The sequence below is a fragment of the Manis pentadactyla genome, chromosome 4, assembly GCF_030020395.1.
Source record: "Manis pentadactyla isolate mManPen7 chromosome 4, mManPen7.hap1, whole genome shotgun sequence".
Classification (NCBI taxonomy): Eukaryota; Metazoa; Chordata; class Mammalia; order Pholidota; family Manidae; genus Manis; species Manis pentadactyla.
In genome coordinates, this window is record NC_080022.1 from 4,084,193 (window position 1) to 4,104,425 (window position 20,233).

The following is a 20,233-nucleotide window of genomic DNA, read 5'->3' on the forward strand; positions in this document are numbered from 1 at the left end:
TGCTAAGCCTGTCTTGCATTCATAAAACGGGAAGAAATACAATGCCTACCTCTTGGGGTAGGTAGTGCCCAGTAGCATTAGCTGTTGCTATAAAGGAGGGGCAAATGTGTATTTGCCCCCACACTTCAGGCCCACCTTGGTCCCTGGGACCCTCCAAAGGTATCAAGCAGAGGCCCAGGAGCACAAGAGTTCCAACCTACGAGGGTCTAGCTCTGTGCAGGCTTCACAGGCCATGTGTCAAGTTGCCCCTTTATGTATATGACTTTGGAGCTGCTCTCCCATCATGAGTGTGATGAGTGTGCATGAGTGTGAACATGTGTACGTGTGTGCATACAACCCCCAGCTGGACAAACTGCTGTCAATGGGGGCCCTCGGTCTCTTCCTCCTGCTGCCACTGCACCTGACGTGGCCCTATGCCCATTTTACAGAGCAAAGGAGCCCGTGTCAGGACACGCGGGCACCACGCCAGGCGCACACCTGTGGTTCAGGATGCGGTGGATCATCATCCACTCGGGCTTGATGCCATAGCGGTAGAAGCGCTCCTCCATCTTGGCATAGAGAGGGTCCTTGTTCTTCCTCTTCTCGCTCTTGCCATCCTCGTCACCAGAGCCATAGTCAAAGGGCGGCGGCTCGTCCATGTCGTTCTTTCTTTGGTAGTTGCGATACATCACCGTGTGGTACAGCTCTAGCTGCTCGAGAAGGGGGCAGAGGTTACAGGAGGGAGATGGGTTGGGCTCCCCGCCCCGACCCAGCTTCCCCAGCCCCCAGCCTAGGTCCCAGACAGAACAGTCCTCGCCTTCAGCCTCCCCCACCCCAATTCCCAGCAATGCCCCTCACTCAGGGAGCTGGCCAGCATGGTTCAGGCCCTGAGTTTTCACCCAGCCACATCTGTCCAGGTGCCTCACCTGTAGCTCCTTCACCCAGGAGCAGTGCCAGTAGGAGAGCCCAGCCCACTTGACAAAGAACTCTCTCTCCGGGATGCCCTCCAGGGCCTTGGGTTGGGGGACAACAGGCTCAATGTCAGGTCCTGGCAGCGCCACCATGAAAGGGGCTGGGGGCTCCGTCCACCTCCAGTGTAGGATCCGCTGGACTTTGCCCTTCAGTGGGGGACACTGTGGACAGAGGAGAGTCCCCAAGTTCAGGGCTTAGCCACAGGTCCCCACCCCAAGATTCCCTGACCGCAGGCTATCATCACAAGGCTCCCTCCAGCAAAGTGCACTGTGACCCCACAACGTCACCCTGTCCTCAGGAGCCCTCTACTGAGCACAGAAGAAATGGGCAATGTGGGTCTGTCCACACAAGCACACGCACACATTCACACTCCACAGAAGCCCAGACACACGGGGCAACCCAGGGCTGGCCACACACAGTGCAGCGCAGGACCCCGGGGCTGGGGGATCCAGCAGGAGGGCACTAGGGGTGGGCCTGGGGAACAACTCAGTGCATGGGTGCTTTCAAATGATTGTGATGACTGGGAGGGTGTGTGTGTGTGTGTGTGTGTGTGTGTGTACTCTCCTCTTCCTGCAAAAACGGGCTCCAGCCCCAGGGATCTCCTACCCTCTCAGCACCCCCAGCCTGGGACAGGAGCCAGGTCTGGGTGGATCTGAGTGGTCAGTTCTGCCGCTGTGTGGCCTTAGACAAGTCACTCTACCTCCCTGGGCCTCTTTTCTCATCTAAAAATGGGAATAACAAAAGGCCTGGTACATGGGGGCACTCGGCGTTAGAGGGATGCCCAATGAACAGTGGCTGTGTGGCTGGTGGTAGGGTTATCCGCCACCTCTCTCCATGATGGCTCAGGTTTCGGGTGAGTCCCTGAATGGTTGAGAAGCAGAGCGAGGCCTGGGTGAGGCGGGGAACCGGTGGTGGGCGGGGGCTTGGGCCTGGGCTGTGGGTGCGAAGAGGCGGGGCCTCTGGTGGGCGGCGCCGTGCCTTGGGGGCGTGGCCAGGGCCGGCGGAGGCGGGGCCTCTGGTGGGCGGTGCCTGCCAGGGGAGGCCCCGGGGGCGTGGGCCGGCGCGGGGACTCAAGGGCCTCGCGGGGGCGGGGCCCGGCCCTGGTGGGCGGGGCGTTCGGCGCGGGGCGGGCGGAACACTCACAGTACAGCGCGGGCAGAGCCATTCACCGTTTGGGATCTCGGGCAGCGGCGGGTTGAGGCAGTGCAGGTGGTAGGAGGAGGGGCAGGCGTCGCAGCAGAGCAGCTCCCCGCCGTCCTTGCACACGCGGCAGAACTCCATGTGGTCGTCCTCCTCCTCCTCGCAGCCGCCCTCCTCCTCCTCCTCGTCGTCGTCCTTCGGCTCCCACTGGACCCCCTCCTTCTCCTGTTGGGGGAGGCCAGGCAGACGCCCCGTGGGCCGCGCCCCCTGCCCCGGGGCCCGCCGCCCGCCCTCCGCGCGGCGCCTCCCCACGTGCCGCCCCGAGCGCCCGCGCCGCCCCTGCCGGGGGCTCACACAGTGCGGGCAGCTCCACTTGCCCTCGGGCGCCCTCTGCAGCTCCGGGTCGAGGCAGACGAGGTGGTAGGCCCGCGGGCAGCTGTCGCACAGGATGATCTCCCCGCCCTGCTGGCACACTTCGCAGTAGTCCTGGTGGTCCGTCTCGTAGCCGTCGCCGTCGTCCGCTGGGGAGCGGCAGAGGCGGCCGTGGAGGGCCCCCGCCCCACCGCCGGCACCCACCCACTCTTCCCCCCCCCCCCGGGCCGGACCGCACCCCGGACAGACGAGCGCGAACGGAAGTCGGGACGACGGCTGAGGGATGAACGGAAGAAGGGGGGGGGATGGACAGAAGGGAACGTGTGGACGGAAGGAGGGCCAGGGAGGGCCGCAGAGGGAGGCGGCAGGGGGACGGAGCGGGTGACCGATGGCGGGCGGTGGGTGAGGCGGAGGGGCACGTCCTTCCCCGGTGCCCCCCGCCGCCACTGCAGAGGCCTGGGGTGGGTCACACCGCGAGTCCCCGATTTAACTCACTGGGGCAGGACCCCCCCCTCCGGGGTGGCCGAGGAAGTACCGGGGAGCGGCCTGGCGGGGGCGGGGGCAGGCCAAGGCAGCGGGGCGCCCTTCCCTGCGTCCCAGAGGGGGCCCTGCACGCCCCCCGTCCGCCCGCCGGCCGGAGGCCCTGCCCACGGGAAGCCCTACTCCTCTTCTTCTTGCGCCTCCTCCTGCTCTTCTTCCCCGGGGCCGCGGAGCACTCGGAGCGCACGGAGGAGCTGTGGATGCTGGCGCTGTCCAAGTCCGACTCCTCCCGATCATCCTCCTCGCTCTGCAGGGGTGCCAGGGAGGGCCTGTGAGCCCCAAGCCTGCCCTGGGGGCTCACCCAAGGGCGTGGCTGGCGGGGGGGGCAGAGGGTGGGGTGCGGCGGGGCGAGGGGGAGGCTCTGGAGGCACAGTGCTCTCTGGGGGGCATCTCGCCTCTCCACCCGGCTAGACACCCAGCAGCCCAGCCCCCAGTCCTGCCCGATGTCCTGCCAGCCTCCCCAGGCCCTGCTCTCAGGCCCTCAGACACTCCTTCCATTTCCCACCCCCGTAACTGCCCCCAGGCCGCGCCCTCCACCCTGCCAAACTCCCACACAGCCCTCAAGAGGAAGCCCTAAGGACACCTCTCCAGAGGAGCTCCCCTCCCAGACACCAAGCTACACAGGCCCTGGGGAGGATCCATTCTGAACCCCTCACCAGGCAGGCTGGGAAGCTCAGGCCCAGCTGGCCTGCATTTGGAATGGGGGTCGGGGACAGGGTTGGGGGGGTGCAGCATGGTGGGTGCAGGGCCTGCCCCCGAGCCCTGTTCAGAAGACAGCCTGTTTTCCAGTCAGCCAACCTTCACGACACATGTGTTCAATCCACACATGCACACACGTGCAAAACGCATCTCAGCTGCTCACACACCCACGCACCCAGGGACACTCCCAAGTACACTGGTCTTGCTGTCTCTCACATGCACATTCTGGTCCACGCTCACACACACTCACGTGCTCACACTCGCACGCTCACCGAGGAGCATTTCTTCCTCTTGCTGCTGATTCCGCCGAAGCGGAACCTGAGCCCGGCCGCCTTTTTCCCCTTGCCCTTTCTCTTCGAGTCCTTGGAGCCCTTGATCTTCTTCCTCACTCCCGGCCCTGAGCGGTAACGACGGCGTGAGCAACACATGCTGTGGCTTGCCTGCCTCCCACCACAACTCCACCGAGCCCTCGCAGGGACTCAATAAGGAAAGGACTGTGTTTGCTGTCACCCCTTTTCAGATAAGATGAGGCTCAGAGAGGTGGAGCCCTTGCTTAAAGTAGCACAGCAAATGTTGGGGAGACAGAGAACAGCCCTTTCCTGTCCCCTCTCCCCAGAAAGGAGCTGTCCCCAATGGAGCCACAGGCCAGCAGGGCCACCCAAGTCACAACCACCCCACCGTGGTCCACCTATGGGCCCTGGAGGGCCGTGCTGGAGCGGGAAGCCCTGTCCCCAGCGGCCAGCCTCCGGGTCAACCTAAGCCCAGGCAACACTGGTACCACTTGACACCACCCCCACCTCTGCCAATCAGCCCCAGGAAACGCTGGCTCCCAGAGGCCAGCAGGGCTGAGGCTGTGTTAATGGAGCCAGCCACAGGACAATTAGCCCCCTGGAGAGTGGTGACCCCCCTCGGACCCTCTCCCACCACACTGAGCAGGGATACAGGCGTCTGGAGGCAGGTGGCCTTGCCCCGGGCCCTCCTCCCGCCACATGGCTCACAGGGAGACGGGGCTGCGAGCCCAGCTGTAAGCTCAGTGGCGCCACAGAAAATCTATTTCAATTTTTCAGGCTCTGAATAGGCAAGCCAGGGAATCAATAGCTCAGCGGCTGAAGCGCAAGAGGAAATGAGGAGGCAAGGCAGGCTAGGCAGGTCCAGGCCAGAGGCCGGGAGCGCGGGAGCGGACTCTAAACCGCACGTCACTCTGAGCGCTGGTCCCCTGCAGTGGCAAAGGGGCACACTGCCCCAGAAACCAAAACTCCTTGGGGTTGAAAAAAGGGGTCCCCAGAGCTCCTTTGACTCCCCCATCCAAATCTAATCAGGATACCCAGAAAGGCCAAGCTTCCAGCAGCCATTAAGAGCCCTGGTGCCATCCATGTCCCTGCCCCAAGTGGAGCCATCCCTGGGACTTTAAGTCACAAAGAGCCCCTGCTGCCCCTATTCTCCCCACCTACCACTAAGCCTGACTTTGTATCTGGCCCTCCTTTCAGGCCTCCCCAGGAAACTGCCCTGACCACACCCGTGCACATCTGTTACCCTGAAGGCTGGCTGCTCAGTAGGGCTCAGTAGGCCCCCTTCTGACCTTGGGACCCCTTCTCCCCAGGAATGGCACAGCCTCACAGAGAGCCCCCCAACTCCCTACGGCATGGGCCTCCCCTCTTCCTCCACACCCAAGTCAAAGGGGACCAGGTGCCAAACTCCCAAAGCTCTGAGCACACTGTCTCTGCTCCTCCACAGCCCTAAAGTGGGGCAGAACAGGAGCTGTGAAGCCATAACCCAGGTGAGAAAGGGCGTGGGGGTCCAAGGTCAGCCAAGGTAGGGTCCCTGATAAAGACCTCCCCAGCTGCCCCCAGACAGCTCTAGGTTGCGGGGGGCCTCTGCCAGCAGGGCTGGGTGCCCACCTACCCCCAGCCTCACCCTTGCCCTCCTTGGTCTTAGCCTTGCGGATGGGCACAGGCTGCGGTGCCTGCGGGGGGCTCACAGCCAGCGGAGGGGCGATGGCGACCGTCTCCACGGCAGCAGCCACCGCCGCAGCCGCCGCGGCCGCCGAGCTGCCCTTGAAGGGGTTGTTGGCGCTGAACTCCCGCCACTTGGCACCCAGAACTGTCATCATTTTGGACATGGGGATCTTCGGGTTCTTCTTGGCGATGAGCGGCCTAAGTGAGGGGAGAGGTAGGGCAGTGAGGGGGAGGGGATGAGACCACCCAAGTGACCCCAGAAGGGTCCGTCCTTTCTGCTTCCACATCTAAGATACGTGGTACCAGCCCCATGTTCCAACACTGGGCAGCAAAAGGGTTAGGACAAAGTTTGAGACAGCAGTTCTCCCACAAAACACTGGTCCCCTGTTCACGTGGCTGGGGATCTCCTAATTAGGCTTCCAGGTCCTGTAAGACCTGAGGGACCCCAGCGAGGGACCTGCTGCAGGCCCCTGGGAGTCTGGTTCCATTTCTTCCAGAGCTGAGAGAGGCCATAGGGGCTTATGGCCCCTGGGATTGACTGGGACCCCATCCCCAGACTCAGGGCAAGCAAGGGAAAGTGAAACCATCTGTTCAAATGAAGAGGGTCCTGCTCCCTCCTGCCAGCTCTGCTACGGTCCCTGTCTGCCTGACAGCCCGCCCCTCGCCGGGAGCCCTCTGACCCTCTCTGACCTGGTGATGCCTGGGGGAGTGCAGGCCTTGGGTGCATTCCCCAGGGGCCCCAGCCATGGCAGCTGGCCCTGAGGCCCACCTGAGAAACTGGCTGAAGGCCTTGTAGTTGGTCAGCGTGTGATAGTCGGCCTCTGAGAACAGGTAGTCCACATCGTCCAGGCCCCACTCAGCCATGAGCTGCCCCGAGGACTTGGGCTCCTACGGATACATAGGCCAGAGGCAGAATCAGAGGCGGGTCCTTCTAACCTGCACCCTGACCACTGGGGTCGGGGAGGACGGGGTATCTGCAACTTAACAAATGCAATTCTCACCCACCCCTGAACACTGTACGGCACCAGCCCACCTGCCCCGATCAGTAGGAATGGCTCAGCACCAGCTCCTGGAGGTGTGGGGTAAATGTGGGGTTTGGTGGAGAGGCCACCAGCAGGAATAATAATAGGACTCGATCTCTAGGAGGAATGTTTTCCAGGAATCTGGACATCGGGACAGAACATCGGTCTGAAGATGGATGTTAGGAAGGCAGGTGTCCCTGGGGAGGCTGCCCCTGAATGTCCGCCAGCACAATCATGCGTGGACCCTGGGGAAGGACAGGACAGGGGCCCAGGAAAGTGTGCCCTGGCCAAGGGAGGAGAACAGGACAACGGTCCACCTAGGGGCAGAGCCAGCTCGTCCCCCGGCTATGTTCCCTTTTCCAGATGGGATGCTGAGGCCCAGAGAGGTGTGTGACTCCCCAGGGCACAAAATAAGCTCTCAAGACAGCCATCCCAGGGGTCAGATCACTGGGCAGACTGGACTGGCTGGGATGGGTAGGGGTGGGGTGCTCGCTGTGAGCTTGGGCTCTGGGGTCTAGTTGGGGCTCTGCCATGTGCTGGCAGTAAGAGGTGGACAGTGACTGCACCTCCCCACGCCTCGGTGTCCCATCTGCAGAACGGGGTGACAGCCCTGCCACACAGGAGGGGCTGAGTGAGCACATGTGCTTAAGACAGGACCCTCACTCCAACTGCCCACCTGTTCCAGGCAGCCCTGAGCCCCCCAGCCAATCGGCACAAGCCACTCCCAGGCCACAGTCATCAGTCCAGGTGGGCATGTGACCTAAGCTGGCCCAATCAGGGGGACTTACATGGACAACATCCTACTTTCCCTCCTGCTGGGTGGGGCAGTGGGTGGCCAGGATGCCCTAGGCTGCTGCTACACCCATTCTCAGCCACGAGGGAGCCTGGCCTGAGCCTAGAGTCGACCCACAGAGGCAGGATGGGCCATGCAGACACGGATGACACCACAAACCCCTATACTGCCTAAGGAGCAGAGGTGAGCTGTCTGCTCCTGCAGCAGAAGGCCACCAGGTTGGACACACAGCCACATGGGATCTCCCTCCCCCTGGAGGCACCTCACCTTGCTCCCAAAGGGCACAGAGCAGCTGGTGAGCGTGCATGGCATGGCTACAGGTAGCCCTGGATCACTGCTGGAAATCACCTCTCAAAGCTGTCAGCCCCTCCACTATTGTCAGTCCCAAGTGACTCACAACACACGTGCCTACTGATGAGATCCCCCTGGGTGTCGGGACACCACCGAAGCCTCCACACTTCAGTCACCAGCAGTCACTGTGTCTGCGTCACCCAAGTCATTGTACTAAGATTTAAGGAGCACTTATCTTTAAACCCACGGATAGCCCCAACCCAAGAGAGCCAGAGCCATGGTAAAAGAACAAAGGGCACAGGGTGCTCCTGGAGAGTCTCTGTCACCTGCCACTGTCCAAGAGCTGGGCCTGGTCCTGTCCCCTCCCCAAGGAGCCCTTGCTAGGCTCACACTGTTCCCCAAGGAGAGCGGCAGGCCATCCCTGTAGCTGTGCCTTCTGCTCACCAGGACAGCCTCTCGGGTGCCCACACGACACCCGGTGACAAAATTCTCTGTCCACCAGCAGTGGAGCAGTCCAGCTTCTGCTTGTTTGCAAAAACTCCATTTGTTGCTTTGTTTTCCCAAACTGCTCCAAGCCAGAGGCTCCTGACATGAAACCTGAGCTCAGACCACCACTCGAAAACAGGGGGACGCTGAGGTGGGCAGTACATGGGCAACGGGCTGCAGGGGTCCCCCCAGCTCCTCCATGCTGCCTGGCAGGGGTTCCAACGTGCCCCCATGACGTGCGGTGTCTCACACACGTGCAGCCAGCCTCCAAGGACGGGCACACGCGTGCACACTCGCAGCTCCGACCCCTACCCCGTGTGTCCCGTTGGGCCCGGGCTCCCTCCACGGGGCCTCGGTTACCTTTAGGCTCCCGTCATCGTTGTCGTCCTCGTCCTCATCCTTCTTTTTCCGTTTGGCTCTCTTCTCCTTCCTGTCCTTGAGTTTCTTCTTCTTCTTTTTATTGGGGGAGTAGTCGCTGCCCTCACTCTCCGACTTCTCCAGGTCCTCCTCGTTTTCTGACAGTTCATCATTGCTCCCCTGGAAGAGAAGCGGGGACCGTGAGGCCCGCATCCTTGCCCTGAGCGCGGCCTCCTGGCAAAGTCAGTGGGCCCAGCTTTCTGGGCCGTTCGGCTTCAGGCTGCTCACAGCTCAGCACCAAAGCCCGGCCGGAGGGGCTGCCCCGAGCCAGCACGAGTCCAGGGTCCCATCCCCGCAGGTGAGGCAAAGCCTCTCATCAAGTCAGACTCCCCCACTTGGCAAGCTCATTGCAGCCTGCTTGGACTGCCCTGCGGTGTGGCGCAGGCTCAATCACAACCAGGTTTCTACAGGTTTGGGATTTTAACCAGGGTTGCGTGATGACACCTGGACCCAGGAGCTCATGGTAGAGGACATGATGTCCAGAGCCAAAAACAAAGTGCACCGGAAGAGCCGAAGCAGACGGACAGAGAGCCGCGGGCAGCAGCCAGCCCCTAGCCCCTCTGTGTCTGTGCACATCCTATGGAATTCCGAGTGTCAAGTGAATCCTACAATTAACGTGGAGCATGCGTCCCAGTCCTATCTGCCTGTGGGCTCTCCAGAAGCTGCGATGGCACAAGCCCACCTTCCCCCCTCCACCCCCACCCCAGCCGTTTCATCTCGATATGAGACAAGGTAATTTAAGCAGCTCTTAAGCTTGGCTTCCTTGATTTAGTTTCCCGTCTGTACAGGCAGAAAATGGCCCATTTATATGGAGATAAGGGCGTTTACAGCTAGAGCATCCGCAGAAAGGCACGGCCCCTCCGAGAAGCTGTTTACTGGAGGCCTCAAGACGCAAGTGGACTGGCAAAGGCCTTCGCAGCCCCTCCTGGCCTGCGCCTGGGGGGAGGCTGGGCGCAGATGCTCCAATTACCAGCACAGCCCTGTCATCTCTGTGCTGGCTGTTTACTGTTTTCAAGGTGAGTAAAGAGAAGCATGGAAAAGATGAAGAGAGAATTGGAGAGATGAAAAATGAGCTCGGGAAACAGCAATGGGGAGAAAGGCACAAGAGGAGGGGAAAGCAGAGGTGGGGGGGAGGCACAGGAACTGCTGGAGAGGGGAGGGCAGCACGGGCAGGTCTGTCTGGAGAATCTTGGGGGGACCCAGCTGGATCTCTGCCCTTTCTGGCCACCCAGTAAAAAGAGAGTCTTCTCCCAGGTGGGAGGCTCTGCCTGAGCTACCACTGGGAAAGGACCCCCGATGGGCTCCCTGCACCTCCTGGCTCTGCCGGGCGCTCAGCCCGCGCTCTCCGTCAGCGCCGTGCTCCCAAACCTCCTCTGCTCTTTATGCCGCTGAGTCAGTGTGCTGGCTGGCGGCTGGCAGACAGGGCCTCTGCGCCTTTCCGGAACAGGGTGTTTCCTGGAATTCTGACTCGCCGTGCCTCCACCACGCCACCAGGGCCCAGAGCGGAGCCAGGACAGCCTTATGGGCACCCTCGCTCCTGGGGCTGTTGGCGATGCGGGGCCCAAGGGCCACAACTCCCAGCTCTGCCTCAGTCCTTTGCGAAGGCAGGTGTCAGACAGGGTCATCCATTTCTCCCAAGGGTGTAGATTCTGGCCAGCTTCAAGAGACCACCCTTCAACAGCCCTGAGACAGGCTCTACCCCAGCCCTCACCCCAGCAAAGGTAAGGCCGCCATGGGCTTCAGCACCAAGGACAGAGGCTGCCAGAGGGAGGGGCATGGGGCTGGCCCTCAGCTGCCCTGGGAGGACCCACAAACCAGCCCAGAGATGAGGCAGGAGGCCCATGCTGATGCCTGATGACCCCCAAGGGGCCTTACTGTGGGTCTTGGGGCTCCCTAGGACTGAGTCCTGCAAGACTGAGAATGCCTTGGCACTCTGCCCCTCGCCGGCCTGGAACCGGGGGAGTCATTCCAGCACCCTGACCTCAGCTTCCTCATCTGTGAAATGGGGGTGCCACCAAGGGTGGTAAGAGCAATAGAGCAGATCGTGTAAGAGAAGGCCCTGAACAGTTTGAAATGGGAGAGACCCACGTACCTATGACACCCCCAATTCTGCTTGGAAGCCAAAGATGCAGGCAGGATGACAAACTGGAGGACACAACCAGCCTCACCAGCCTTGTTTCTGCAGATTGGATGGGGCTAAAGCCAGCTGCAGGGATGGTGCCTGTGGCTGGACCTTGGTTACAGGGCACACGAGCAATCTGAGGAGAACACACCTGAGCACCTGGCGGGAAGCAGGCGCTGACACCTCCCAAGGACGGGAGTGGTGAGGAGCGGCCGGCGCAGCTCCAAATGCAGGGCCCAGAGGGAGCAGGAGGGAAGGCAGGACAGAGGCAGGGAGAGGGGGAAGCCGATCTAGCTGTCTGCGTGTGCACAGTGCAGGGGGAGCTGGCCCAGCATCCACTCCAGGGCTCAGTGGGAGAGCAGGGGGCAGAGGTCCACCTCAGAAAACGAGCTACAGAGGGGGCAGGGCCGTGTGCCCCTCTCCAGCGCCAGTCTCCCACTGGATGAAGGCAGTGATGGCAGCCCCTTATTTCAAGGAAGCGGGGCCTTCTCCCTCTGCCGTCTGCCTGCACGGGGAAGCTCAGAGAGAAGGCCCCTGACTCACCGGCCAGTCCTTGACGCGGTGCGGGCCCTGCCTTCTCCCTCTACCATGGGGAGCTCACACTGCTGGGGCCCACCCTCACCTACACGTTTGTCCGAGCCCTCCTGCCCACAGGGAGGCCGGGCTGGCTGGGGGTGGAAGAGCCGGACAGTCTTGGGGGACTGGTTTCTTGCTGGCTGGCACACTCCTCTGCATCCACAGCGTGTCTCCACACCCACATGTTTGGGCACTTGCAGCCCTGGGCCTCTTTTTTTTTTTTCCCCCCAAAAAATACTTCCTTATAGAGAAAGGAGTGAGGGGAAGGGCAGCGCATGGGTCTGAAAACTCGAAGAGGAGGACACATCAGTGAGACCCGGGTGGATGCAGTGACAGTGCATGGCAGGAGGGATGGCTAGGAACCAGGGGCAGACCAGCCATATGATGAAACTTACAGGGGGGATGCAGACCAAGCCACATTCCGGGGAGGCGACCCAGGCACAGAACAATAATACCCTAATCGAACCCTGAACCAGCCTCAGCAGTCGGGCCTTTGACCTTGACATTGCCCTTTGCACAGCAGCAGCCCCAGGCGTGACTACAGGGGATAAGGAACAGTGGTGGGAGAATCCCAGTGGACTTGGGGTCCCGGCAGAATCCATCTACAAAGCTGCCTTAAGTACTATGCCCAGGCTGTGTGTACAAGGAGCTGAGGGGAGGCAGGAGGGGTCTTTGCCCTGATCCCCAGGGCCCCTGCGGGCACAGCATGCCACCAGTGCAGGCCTCGGGGACCCCAAGTGGGCAGCCCCTTCCCGCCCTTCCTGCTCCCCAGCTCTGCAGATGTGTCTCATCCCAGCCTCCTCCCCACTTCCACCTACACCCAGTTCTCCAAACACACCTCATCTCAAAAAAGGAGGCATTTAAACTCAAAAGGCAGGACTCAGAGAGTTGGTCATTCTCGATTTGGGGTCCTTCAAGACTGAGAGGGAAAAAGAAAGAATGAAATATGAGCCTTCCCATTCACGAATGTTATAAACAGTTATAATTTAGCACTGAATAATTGGTTGCTATGGTAACTGCTGCAGTACAGGTTGAAATCATTTCTCCCTCCTGCGCTGGGTCTGACAAGGAGCTTCATCTACATATGCTCAGGTTCTGGCCGCAGCCCGGTTATTTATGTAAATCAGAATCCATGACCTGCTGCCTGTTCCCCCCACGGAGGAAAAACTGCTGCATGGGTCCCCCTCCCCTCTCTGCCTCCACCCACCGCCTTATCTTGGGGCTGCCTGGTTGGAGCTGGAGAGGGACAAAGGGGTGAAGACCCCTCCCCGCGTCCAGGTGGGCAGGTGGGTGGACGGCTGGAGGCACAAGGTGCCAGGATCCTGCTCCCTGGCCGCAGCCCACTCCAGACCCTGAGACCTGACCGCTGGCTGAGCTGGGCTCTCAGGGACAGTGGGGCGGGGCGGGGGGGAGGGTGAGCAGGTGGCAAAGGGCCAAGGGTCATCTTGGGGGCCTGTCTGGCACAGTCCGGTCATCTGCAGGCTCCCAGTCCACCTGGCCCTCCGTCCCTTCCGAGGAGCAGTATTGCATCTCAGGAGGGAGAGGGAGAGAGATGAGGCTGGAGAGAAGAAACAGAAAGAACTGAGAAAGAAGGCAAGGGGGGCAGAGGCCAAGTTCAGGCCGAAACAGTGACGGCACACGAGGCAGAGAGAGGTGGGCAGAGACGAGAGCAGACGTGTGTCCAGGCGGGTCCACAGGAAGAGGCAAGGGACAAGAGCTGAGTGAGCACGGCACGGGGCGCCAGGGAAGGAGGCACCAGCCCTCCTAGGTCTCAGAGGGCCCCCCGGCCCGCCCCTGCCCCATGCTGCATGCACCCACCCCAGTCCTGGCCTCTCCCCTGCCCGGACACTGCCCACCTCCAGCCTCCTTCCTGGCCAGGGGCCGGGGAGGGTCCGACTGTCCTCTGTGCCCAGGAGGGAGAGAAAAAATAAACTGAGCCCTGCCTAGGGTAGGAGGGGAGGGGCTGCCCCCTGGTGGTCCTTCACCTGCATCTGGGAACTGGGCAGACCCGGCCTGAAGACCTGAGGCAAGGGCCTGATGGCACTGAGCCTCCCGGCCAGCTCCCACTAAAGCAGCTGCTGGGAGAAACCGCTGAGGAGCTAGGGAGCTCCTGCCCTCAACCACCAGGCCGAGGACCCCAATTCCACCTCCACCCCAGTGTCCACAGAGCCTTATCTGGGGCGTGAGGGCTCGTAGCAGCAAAACAGCATGTCACAGGCTCCCGCAGGAAGCGGTCCCTGCACCCCAGGGCCCACCATGAACCAGCCATGCCTGGAGGCATAAGGACAGACCTGCCAGGCCAGGAGGGAAGGAGGGAGCCGCAGCAGGGAATTCAGAGGGGCTGACCTACCACATCTCCCCCAGTGGGATGGTCCGGGTGAGAAATGCCAACCTCACCAAACAGCAGAGGCAGGAAACACCAGGGTGATTCAGGCTGGAGGGGACAGGCCAGCCTAGGCTGACTGCCATGGGGACCCAGGACACAGTTGAGGGCAGGCCCTGCACACCAGAAGCATCCGAGCTGACACCTGGATGCCCCCAGCCTTCCCCAAGGCATCTCTCACATGAAGGTGCCCTCTTGGCCCACATCTGATTGAACCCCGTGGCCCCCTTACTGCAGACACAGACTTGAGGCTCAGAGAGGTGTGCAGAGTGGCTTCAGAGCTCCAGCACCCCACAGCCCCCCTGTGCAAAGCCTTCCAGAGACTGCACTCAGGGGGCCGGCAAGAGGGCCTCCTTGGGCGAGTCACTCTCACCAGTCCCATCCAGAACACTCCGGCAGACACTGAGCCCTCATCATGGAGGAGCTGTCTGGGGGCCACTGAGGCCTCTCCCTTGCGAGACTGGGCCACTAGGTCCCCCTGTGGACAGGGAGGCCAAAAGGCCAAGACTGAGAGAACTGACAAGCTTCCCGTCAGGGCAGGTGGGCCAGCCTGTGAGGCGGGTTCAGGTCTCAGCTGTGTCACTGTGAGGCCCTGGGCAAGTTCATCCCCGTGCCTCCACTCCGTGGTCTGCAAACTGGGGTGCATACCACCCTCCCCACAGGGCCACCTGGGGGATTAGAGATGACGTCCAAACAGAGGCGAACGGCCCGCACGCAGTGAGATAGGAGCTGTCACACTGTCCTATTATCGCCCGCCTTCCAAGTGGGGGGGTCTTAAGGCTGCAAGTCGGCCTCAGTGTTCCCTTCTGCCGGTGGGGACAGCCATCCCTGTCCCACCGAGTCCCAACATCGATCTTGCTGTGAAAGCATTTTGGAAACGAGGTCCCCGAGCTCAAGACTGTGGGTCAGGGAACCCGTCTCTCCAAGGGCCTCAGTTACTGTTCTCCACTTTTATCATTTTCATCAGGATTCAAACTCACAGCAGGTTCGGAAGCAGTGGGGAACCCGATGTTGCCGTGGCCCAGGACGGCCGCGGTGGAAACAAGGACACCCAACCCTGGAGCCTCCTGCCTAGACAGTGCGTTTGAGACCCGTCTCGGGAAGGCCTGTGCACTGCGTGGGGTGTGCTGGATCTGGGGCTTCTCACCCACCCTCAGCCCTCGGGACACCCACCCCGCAGCCACGCCCTCCGCTGGCCCTTTGCGGGGGGGCCCCCCACACACACCTCTTTCTTCTTCCGCTTCCCTTTGGACCTGCTCTCCTTGAGCTTCTTGGCTTTCTTCTTCTTGGGAAGGCTCACGGGCTCCTCGGGGAAGAAGTCCTCGAAGCCTTCTAGGACACCATCTTCTTCTTCTGGAGGAATCAGAAAGGGGAGGGGTTACTCTGCAGCCTCCCCCGCGACACAGGGTGAGAAGCCGGGCGCTGGGACAGCAGGCTCCTCTGCTGGTCCCCGCACGCCCCGCTCTGCCCAGCCCCCACCACTCCTCTCGCCTGCCTCAGTCCCCCTACCTGGCCCCTCCCCACCCCTCAGAGCCACCCCCACTCCAGGCCCAGTGACTGGGAAAACAGGGCCGGAACCCCAGCTCCGTGGCTGGGTCGCACCACCGCACCTCTCTGGACCTTTCCTTCCCTCATCTGTAAGATGGGACAATGGTCCCCCTACCCTGACATGAAGACGCCCGGGAACTGAATGGCCAAGCAAAAGCAAGCAGCTGACAGAGGCCTGTTGACAGGTGCCCCGGCGAGAAGGCAGCCCCTGGCATGACAGAGCCCTCTCCAGCCAGGCACAGGGAGCGGTCGGGGCCCATCTCTGCCCTCCAGGGGCTCATGATGTGGTCAGGAGATGGCTCATGAATGCAGGAGGACAGGGACACACAGGTCACATCCCCCCAGTGCCGTGGGGCTCCACACAGCAAGTGCCGGGACTTGGAGGAGAGGGGCCAGCAAGGAGGCTGTCGGGCCGCCCTTGATGGGGCAGCAAAGGGCACCTGCCTCTCCCGCCCAGCCCCACACCCGCACTGCCCAGGCTCCCACCCGCCTCCGGTCACACCCGCCTAGCGGCCCTGCTCAGCAGGATGCCCAGCAAGCACGTTGGGCCCAGCACCCAAGAAGATGGGAAATTCCACAGAGATGCTGCATCCAACACGTGGGTTTTCAAGGAGCCGTGCACGATTCCTGAATTCCCTTCCTCCTCCATGAATTCAAAAGGCCGAGGGGAGGAGGGCGGGTATGTGAAGGGGTATCTCTGAAGCGGCAGCTGGCTTCAGGCCTCATGTCACCCACAAAGGGGAGAGGGCTTGGCATGGAGCCCCTGCAGAGGGGACAGGTGGCCCAGGCCTAACTCCCAACCGGGGAAACCAGGGTGGAAAAAGGGCAGCTAGCCCCAAGCTCCCAGGGACCAGACATGGGCTTCAGAAGGAAAAGAGGGGAGGGTTTTTTGGGAGACAAACAGCAGCAAGAAACAAACCTCCCAGAACAGACCCGTCCATCCAGGACAAAGGAGACTTCTAGAAAGAAGCTGGCTGAACTTAGAGTCCACAAAAGGGCACCCACAGCCAGCCTGCCCCACCTGTCACCCCCTCATCACCCTATGTGCACCCAGGGTAGCAAAGAGAAGAGCTAAGTGGGGTCCTGCCCTGCCGGGGTGTTGGGAAGACACAATTGGGGTGTCTCAGCCCAAAGACTGCTTCAAGCGAGTGGGACCCCATCACAGGGCTGCACCAAAGGGACCCTGAGGAGGGCAAGAAGCCCTGGGGCACCTGGAGACCTTCCTGGGGGAAGGGGCAGGGTGTCCCCACTGAATGAAGTGTAAAGAAACAGAGCCCCACCCACCCCCTGCCAAGTCTTCAGCTGTGCGGTCATGGCTGTTGAATGTGTCAGCCAGGCAGCATTAGCGCAGACATGTGCACCACAGATGCTCAGACAAGCCCCAGGACACCAACATCTGGCCTCCTGGCCTCCAACAGATCCACCCGCCATCTGGAGACCACTGTCTCCCCAGGGTCCCCAGGGGGAAGGGGGATGCTCCCACCCTGGGTCCTGTGGATCCCTTCGCCACGCTTGGGAGCAGCTAGAGGGCGCTGGTGACTATGGTAGCAAAGTGGATGCCCCTCCCACCCACGCCCCTGCAGCGCGACCTCCCTACCAGGGTTGCAGCACTGTCTGGGTGCACCTCTGCCCTAGGGCCCCCTTCTAGGATGGCTGGGATCTGTTGTCTCCCCATCCAGGGAGCAAGTGCCCACCCTATCTTGTACAGCCCCCCGGGAGTCCATGGGGGCAAGGGCAGGGTATGCCCAAGTCCCCTTCCCATCCTGCCAGGCAAACAAAGAGGAGGCAGACACCAGGCAGGACCAAGAGTTGCTGCAGAGGAGGTGGCCCGGGCATGGCCTGAGTGCCAGCATCCCCAGGGTACAGCTTGGTGGCCCTGACCAGCAGAGAGGGGCACTGTTGAGGATAGGACCACGTGGAGGGCACAGCTGCCATGGCCTTGGCCAGGGGTGGGCAGTGGGGGGTCAGCCTGAAGGTGGGTCTGACGTGGCTCAGAGCCACGCCGAGGCAGGGCCGCACACACCGGCCCGGTGCTGTCCCTCTGAGCCTGTCGTGTCCCTCGGGCTCAGGATTTTCTGGGCCCAATGGAAATGTGCACAGCGACCACTCCCCAAGTCATCCCAGAGTGGAGGGGCCTGGCGGGCAGTGACAGGGCTCGATTGTTGCTCAGGGACTGGGTAGGGACTGGATGCCTGTCCAGACCTGCTCACCCCCTGCCCGCCTCAGCCTCTACCCAAGCCACAGGGAGACCACCTGGCCAGAGCCGCCCCTGCGCCCTGGCAGTGCCCCTCACCGGCTATGTAGCAGGCTCAGGCTGGTGCAGCAGGAAGGGCCCCCCCCTTCTGCCTCAGCCACCTCCCTGCATCCCCCAGCCCCTCAGCAGGGTGGCCTCCCAGACTGGGAAGGCCAGCTCAGTGCAGCGTCACTGACTGACTGACTGGCCAGTAGAACAGACAGGGGGATGAACAGGAGGCTGCAGGGGGTTCTGGAAGGAAGCCCGTGACGCACGCTGCCATGGGAGGGGCAGGGGCAAGCCCCACACTACAGCCTTAATCTATACCCAGGATAAGGCCCCAAGCCCTCTGCCCCTGGACAGACCCCCTCCTCCAATCCCGGAAGAGATCACGGCCCAGGGCCATCTGCCTGGTTAAAATTTTCCTCTAGAAGATTCCCGAACCAGCACACAAAGGTTGGGGACCCCACCCTGCCTACCACCATCTCTGACAAACCCTCCCTCTCCCCTGGGCTGACCTCTGCGACACCACCCTCCCCACACCCCCTTGATTCCCACTCACCCAAGTCCCAGTGCCCTTCCGCTTCTGCAAGAGCCCAGACCTGCCTGTGGAGGCACATCCCAGCAACCCCACTGGTGCCTACCAGCCCCTCTCGGAGCCCCCAGCCCTGCGCCCTCTCCTCAGGGCACACAGCCAGTGGTAAGGTGGGATCCACTTGCCCTGGGTGAGGGTCCCAGGGACAGCAGCCCCAGGACTCCTTGCCTGCCAGTTCCCGGCCCTTCTTTCCATGCCCTCCAGGGCCCAAAGCCCCATCGACCCAAGGCAGGCTATAATTGGGGCCCATTAGCCTTATTATCTCCCCCCTCCTGAGCTCCAGGCTGGGGACCTGGGGAGGGGATGAGAGAAGCCGCTGCAGAGGAAGAGGCAGGTTGTGGGGGACAGGGGACAGGTGGGGATGGAGGGTGAAGAGGGGTGCCTTCTGCTGCTGTTTCCTAAGCTCACCCCAGACCTTGCCAGCTCCCGGCACTTGCTGTGGCCCCGCCCTGCCCTGTACCGCGCCATTGCAGGGCTGGGTGGGCCTTCCCAGGGTAAGTCCGTGTGACAGTGGATAAGTACCTTCATGCCACCTGCGCCCGTTTGGAACAGGTAGTATGTGTTAATTTATGTTAATGCATCTACTCTACAAAGCAACCTGAGAGATGGTTCGACTACTACCCGCATTTGCCCACGGAGAAACTGAGGCTCACGGAATCTCATGACTTGACCACATCTGACGTTTCAGAGTTGGCAGGTGGTAGAGCCAGAATGGAACCCAGGCAGGAAGCGCCCATCACCCTGGGGGTCCCCGCCCTTGCCCTCCCTCCTGGCATTGGAACACCCAGAATTCAGACTTTGCCCATTTAAGCAGCATGACCTGTGTGCCAAGTCAGGACTGCACCCTGGGGACAGCGAGGTGACTCAGACCGACCCCTGGTTTGGAAGGTCACAGGGGGTCCCTCGGGGGAGTCAGGGCTTGTCCACCACAAGTGCCCATGGTCTCCCTGCAGGTTATGCCCGCCCGGCTCCTGCCCCACTCTGACCCGCCCCTGGGGAAAGCTATCAGGAGCCCAGAGGGGCCTGGGTAAGAACACAGCCCCCCAGGAGTTCTGCAGACACAGGTGACCAGAGCGAGAGGAAAGCATGTGATCGTGGAGGAGGAAGTCAGACCGTCTGATTTGGGGGTATTGAAGGATCTGGGGACCCAAGCCATGTGCCTGAGCAAGAGCTCCGTTGCCAGGGTCCAGAAAGGCAGGCAAATCTGCCAGTGATGGGGACCCATCTCAACATCCACCACCCTCTCTGGGGTTGGGGGAGCAGGGGCTCCTTCCATTCCCACCCGCAACCCACCACCAAGCAGGGAACAAGACCACCTGGTGACCCAGAGGAGGGAGAGACAGGGGAGCACAGGCCTCACACCATTGCCCCTTCCTGGCAGGGACGCCCCCAGTCCTGTCCCCACTAAGCCCAACCCTTCATCCTTAAAATGGGCCTAATACTGCCTTTCTGAAGGGGTGAGGGGGACTCAGAAACTGAGATGCACAGGAATGGCAGGTGGCGCCTAGGGCCCTAGAAGGCTACGACAGCAGGTGGCAAAGGGTGGGCGGCGGAGGGTGGGGTCTCTGGTTTGGGCTCTGCTGGGCCAGGGTTCTCAGGGCCACCCTCAGACTGGCCAAGGAGGGGCATCAAAACTAGGGTTCCCACCAGTCCTTGGAGCATCCGCACAGGCCCTCTGCTGGTAATGGGGGGGACATCACTCCTGCCCAAGAGGATTAATAATTTATTTATGACATTTAACAAAAACCAGACATCCCCTCACTGGCGTCTCATCCAAGAGAGCATCATTCCTGAGCCCCCTGGGCAGGCAGGCAGGAGGATTGGTGAGGCTCTTGACCTAAGGGCCTGGGGCCAGGGGAGAGTGCAGATAGGGGGGAGAGGCCCCCAAGCAGCCCCAGGGTGGGACGGAGGGAGGGGACGTAAAATGCCCAGAGGGCCTGGGAGAGCCAGGGACAAAGGAGGGAAAGAGAGACAGCCAGACAGAGAAGCCCAGGCAAGGACTCCAGGAAGACAGACCGACAGACTTGGAGACACACAGAGCAACAGACATGGGGGGAGAGGGAGAAAAACACAGGGAAATAAGGACAGAGCCACAGAGATAATGCAGAAA

The 20,233-nt window shown here is 61.6% G+C and overlaps 1 protein-coding gene across 3 annotated transcripts in view; it reads right to left on the reverse strand.

Moving 5' to 3' along the window:
• The window catches only part of CHD5 (chromodomain helicase DNA binding protein 5), a 57,328-nt gene that overhangs the window by 33,090 nt on the left and 4,005 nt on the right, over positions 1 to 20,233 (reverse strand). For all 3 annotated transcript variants that reach the window (XR_008996856.1, XM_036925416.2, XM_036925415.2), the window contains exons 2-11: positions 14,973 to 15,100; positions 8,610 to 8,786; positions 6,427 to 6,545; positions 5,617 to 5,855; positions 3,975 to 4,099; positions 3,127 to 3,250; positions 2,446 to 2,612; positions 2,095 to 2,316; positions 906 to 1,112; positions 478 to 689 (exon numbers count right to left, since the gene is read on the reverse strand). Coding sequence is in view for 2 of the 3 variants with exons in the window: in XM_036925416.2 (XP_036781311.2) it covers positions 478 to 689; positions 906 to 1,112; positions 2,095 to 2,316; positions 2,446 to 2,612; positions 3,127 to 3,250; positions 3,975 to 4,099; positions 5,617 to 5,855; positions 6,427 to 6,545; positions 8,610 to 8,786; positions 14,973 to 15,100 (1,720 nt within the window). In the remaining variant the exon portion in view is untranslated. The remainder of the gene's footprint in view (positions 1 to 477; positions 690 to 905; positions 1,113 to 2,094; positions 2,317 to 2,445; positions 2,613 to 3,126; positions 3,251 to 3,974; positions 4,100 to 5,616; positions 5,856 to 6,426; positions 6,546 to 8,609; positions 8,787 to 14,972; positions 15,101 to 20,233) is intronic.